The sequence below is a fragment of the Solenopsis invicta genome, chromosome 11, assembly GCF_016802725.1.
Source record: "Solenopsis invicta isolate M01_SB chromosome 11, UNIL_Sinv_3.0, whole genome shotgun sequence".
NCBI classification, from domain to species: Eukaryota; Metazoa; Arthropoda; class Insecta; order Hymenoptera; family Formicidae; genus Solenopsis; species Solenopsis invicta.
Genome location: NC_052674.1, coordinates 554,170 through 557,840, shown reverse-complemented (window position 1 = coordinate 557,840; position 3,671 = coordinate 554,170). Strand labels below are relative to the sequence as shown.

General features: G+C 37.4%; 1 protein-coding gene across 1 annotated transcript; it reads right to left on the bottom strand.

Moving 5' to 3' along the window:
• Positions 1-919: 919 nt before the first annotated feature.
• Positions 920-2,670, bottom strand: LOC105198783. The gene is made up of 2 exons (XM_011165623.2): positions 1,997-2,670; positions 920-1,759 (listed from the first exon to the last, which is right to left on the bottom strand). The coding sequence occupies exons 1-2, from the start codon at positions 2,502-2,504 to the stop codon at positions 1,380-1,382; spliced, it is 888 nt and encodes a 295-aa protein (XP_011163925.1). The 5' UTR covers positions 2,505-2,670; the 3' UTR covers positions 920-1,379.
• Positions 2,671-3,671: the final 1,001 nt, after the last annotated feature.

The window sequence follows — 3,671 nt, the reverse complement described above, 5'->3', positions numbered from 1 at the left end:
TATAGCGGCTGAAGAAGGCCTTAGTAAGGCAGAAACTACTCCCGCGTTATTTATTTCGAATTTTAATTGAGAAAATATATGTAATTTAATTTTTAACAACTAAAATTACTGCTTGTCGTTGGCCTGTTTTTCATACTTAAGTTTATGAATACACGAGCGACACATAGTATACTGTATTATTTAATTTGTAAAAATGCTTAATTATAATTCTTTATTATTAGTTCTACACTTTTGGTTTGTTAAATGTATCAGTTAAAATGTATCAGTTTTAGTAAAATATTACTTTTTACTAAAAATAGAAAATATATAATATAAAATTATTACTTTTTATTACATTAACAAAAAAATCTCTTTATTTCTTCACATTTTACTAACAGCTTAAAAATAGCATATAATTCTTTATAAGTATGTATATGATTATGATAATAATTTTGGTTTATTTTAAAAACTTGAAACATTATATGTATATACACTTGTATAATGTAATTGACAATGTGTGAGTGCGCCTTAAGGACTGCAACGCTTTGTGATCTGATGCAAAACTGCCAGTCTAATGGTCTGACGTAGTGAAGGTGCTGGCCTTATTACTTGTTAATTCCGTCCGTACATTCACCTTCAGAGATATTTATGTTTAACATATCTATGTTTAACGTAAATGTAATTACCGTAACAGAAAGTACGTATATTTTTCAGCGCGTGATGCATTGGTATAAATGGAATAAAACTTATGGCAGGTAAGTAGAAAAGTTACTCTAGTCATAATTCTGTCACTTTAAGCTAACAAATCTATAATAACTATCGCTAAACAATAAGATAAACATTTATATTATTGCAGATAAAATTGTATCGCACGTACTCCGCGATTTATCGTATGATGTTTCAACTGTCGCATTATTATTACAATAATGACAACACTATATGTTTTTACAAATGTTCTTTATTATTAAAACTTTACAATAACGAAATAAATATCCAAAAATCATGTACATGATCTTGGGCAACTCTGCGTGCTCGGCGATGATACACTTTCTTGACAGGTATCAGTCGAAAATGCAACAGTGGCCGCAATAAATACCTATATGACTATAAATAATAGGGGTGATATTTTGTGAATCGATGAAATGAGGTTGAATGAGATCTTAGAAGGCAAAAGGTATCATGATGATAAGGAGGATAGGTAACGATCAAAGATGAAATAACAACGAAATGAAAGAAAGGCACAGACAGACAGGGAGAAAAGTTGATAGTGCTTGAGAATGAAAAAAGAGAGAGAGAGAGAGAGAGAGAGAGAGAGAGAGAGAAGTCGGTGAGGTAGAGATGTGCTAAAGGTTTTATCGTGTATCGGCGGTGTGCGAAAACACCTCGTTGATTAGATGATTTTAATTCTGCAAAAGCGATCTACGATCGTGCGCGTTGCCGTACTTCAATACGGCCTGCTGAATAGAGTCCTGAACGGTATCGAGAGACCTTCCATATCCGGAATGTCCGTATCCGTGTCCGTGATGCTCCTCCGAGCTATGCGTATGCGAACTGGAATACACCGGTTTGCTAACAATTTCGTACGTAGTCTTCTTGTCACCGCCGTGGGTTAAGGATTTTAATCCAATGATGGCTGATAACATCAGTGCCATAAGACCGGTCATGAGAGCTTTTCCAGCGAGAAGTGCAAGTGCACCGAATCCAACCGCGCCGAGAGTTCCTTTCATCATCATCAGACCAGCCATCAATCCGCCCATGTTACCTTTGTCCTTTTTACGTCCTATTAAATATGCCATCGTTATCATCATTATCTTAAATTATTTTATTTTATTAGTATTTTATATTTTATATATAACAAAGCAAATATATAATCTTAATAATCTGAGTTGATCTACGCGTTATACATTTTTGTGTGTTAAAAAAATCATATTAAATTATAAAATAAAAAAATCTCACGAGCTCATTGTCTCAATTTATAGCTTTTAACAGATAAACGATGAAATTCGATCGGTCTAACCTGTTTCAACATTTTGGTTTCCTCCACCCAAGCCGAGCTGCGCAAGCGTCTCTTCGTTGAAACTCCTAGTAGCTTCAAAAGTCTTCGGATCGAAAAGTTTGATGGAAATCGAGTGGCTGTTGAGATAACTGCCGACCTTATGAATCAAATAGGCATCCAACCTCTTCTCAACATCGTTCGGGAAATCCCTCGCCAAATTAGCGACTACTTCCGATGCTGGGACGTCAGCGGAACCGTTCTCTTTGATCACAGATACACCCGGCAGAATACCGATGTTCTCCTGCTCCGACAATTTATCCAGGAAGGACACCACGTCCAATTTAAGGCACGTGGCACTGTAGGACTTGCCGCAATCTTTGTTCAAGTTAGAGGCCAGATTTTCCGGCGCATCTTCCACCATTTGCCTCGTAGTGCGTCTATCAATCTCCGCGTTGACGCATCCCGAAAGAAAAAGTACCAGAAGGAGATGGCAACGTGACAATTGGACGATGTGCATAATTCCTCTCATCGTGAATTTGTAAATGTTTTCCTCGAGCGTCGGGCTGTAGAACGAATTCGTGCAGTTATTTTATCCGCCCCAGGTCTACGGATCGCCAGTAACACGACGATATCCTCGAAGACGAAGGACCTTGAAGCTTACGGATGAGACGCGTATCGTGCACTGGGCATACCCTCGGATACTTGCAGTATATATAGAGCGAGTCAACGGATAGTCCTTTTTCCTTTTTGCCTTTCGGTCGTTCCATACATTCTCCGTAGACGAGAGCACCAGCGACGGAACTCTCTTCTTTGCGGACGTCGAAGAGGAGGCAGGGGCCTCTCGCAGCCGTCCAGCGGCAGTGGCGAGAGGGAGCGTCAAATAGAGCGGAGAATTCGAATCTGAGTCAAATTTATGAAAAAAACCTTACCGATGAACGGGTGTGCGATGATGAATGAGAGCGAAGGCTGATCACGTCAACGCCAATTCAATCGTGTTAATGGCAGTTACACTTGATGCCTACGCGATCCATCTCTTTAACAATGCAATTATTTTTTATGACCGCATCGTTACTCTTTACATGTTTATCGATGTTATAGTCCACGAAGATTTTCTCCATATTAGTTTCACTTTTAAGCACGCTTATGTTATAATGAGATAGATTACCCAAATTAAAAGCTTGCGCATTGCACCATTTTTTGCACAATTGTTCATAAATTTGTAAATTAAGAAATTAAAAAATTTTTGCCCAATTAAATGTATTCGTAGAAAATTATATTTTCTATTATTTTTTCAAATAAATAAAATCTTTAATATTAGAAAAATGTTTATGTAAAAAACCTCCATGTTTCTTTTACATAATTATATTTGACAAAATAATAAGCATTTGGACTATAATGTAGGACATATAATATAAGGTGTCTGTATGATCCGGATGGCCTAGAAATTTCTTGCATTCTCTTGCACTATCTCGCAAAAAGATTAACAACCATTTTATAAGGGTGAAACTTGAGTCAATTTGAAATTAGAGGTAACGATAAAAAGGTGTGATCAATTAATCGGAGTAGACGTCAATTAGCCGGATCGACAATCTCCATTGGTCGGCCGGTCGCCCAGCGTGAAATCACTTTCGATTTCAATAATGAAACCAAGAGAGCGACGGCACACATTGTGTTTGCCGAGTTTGCGGATTGAACG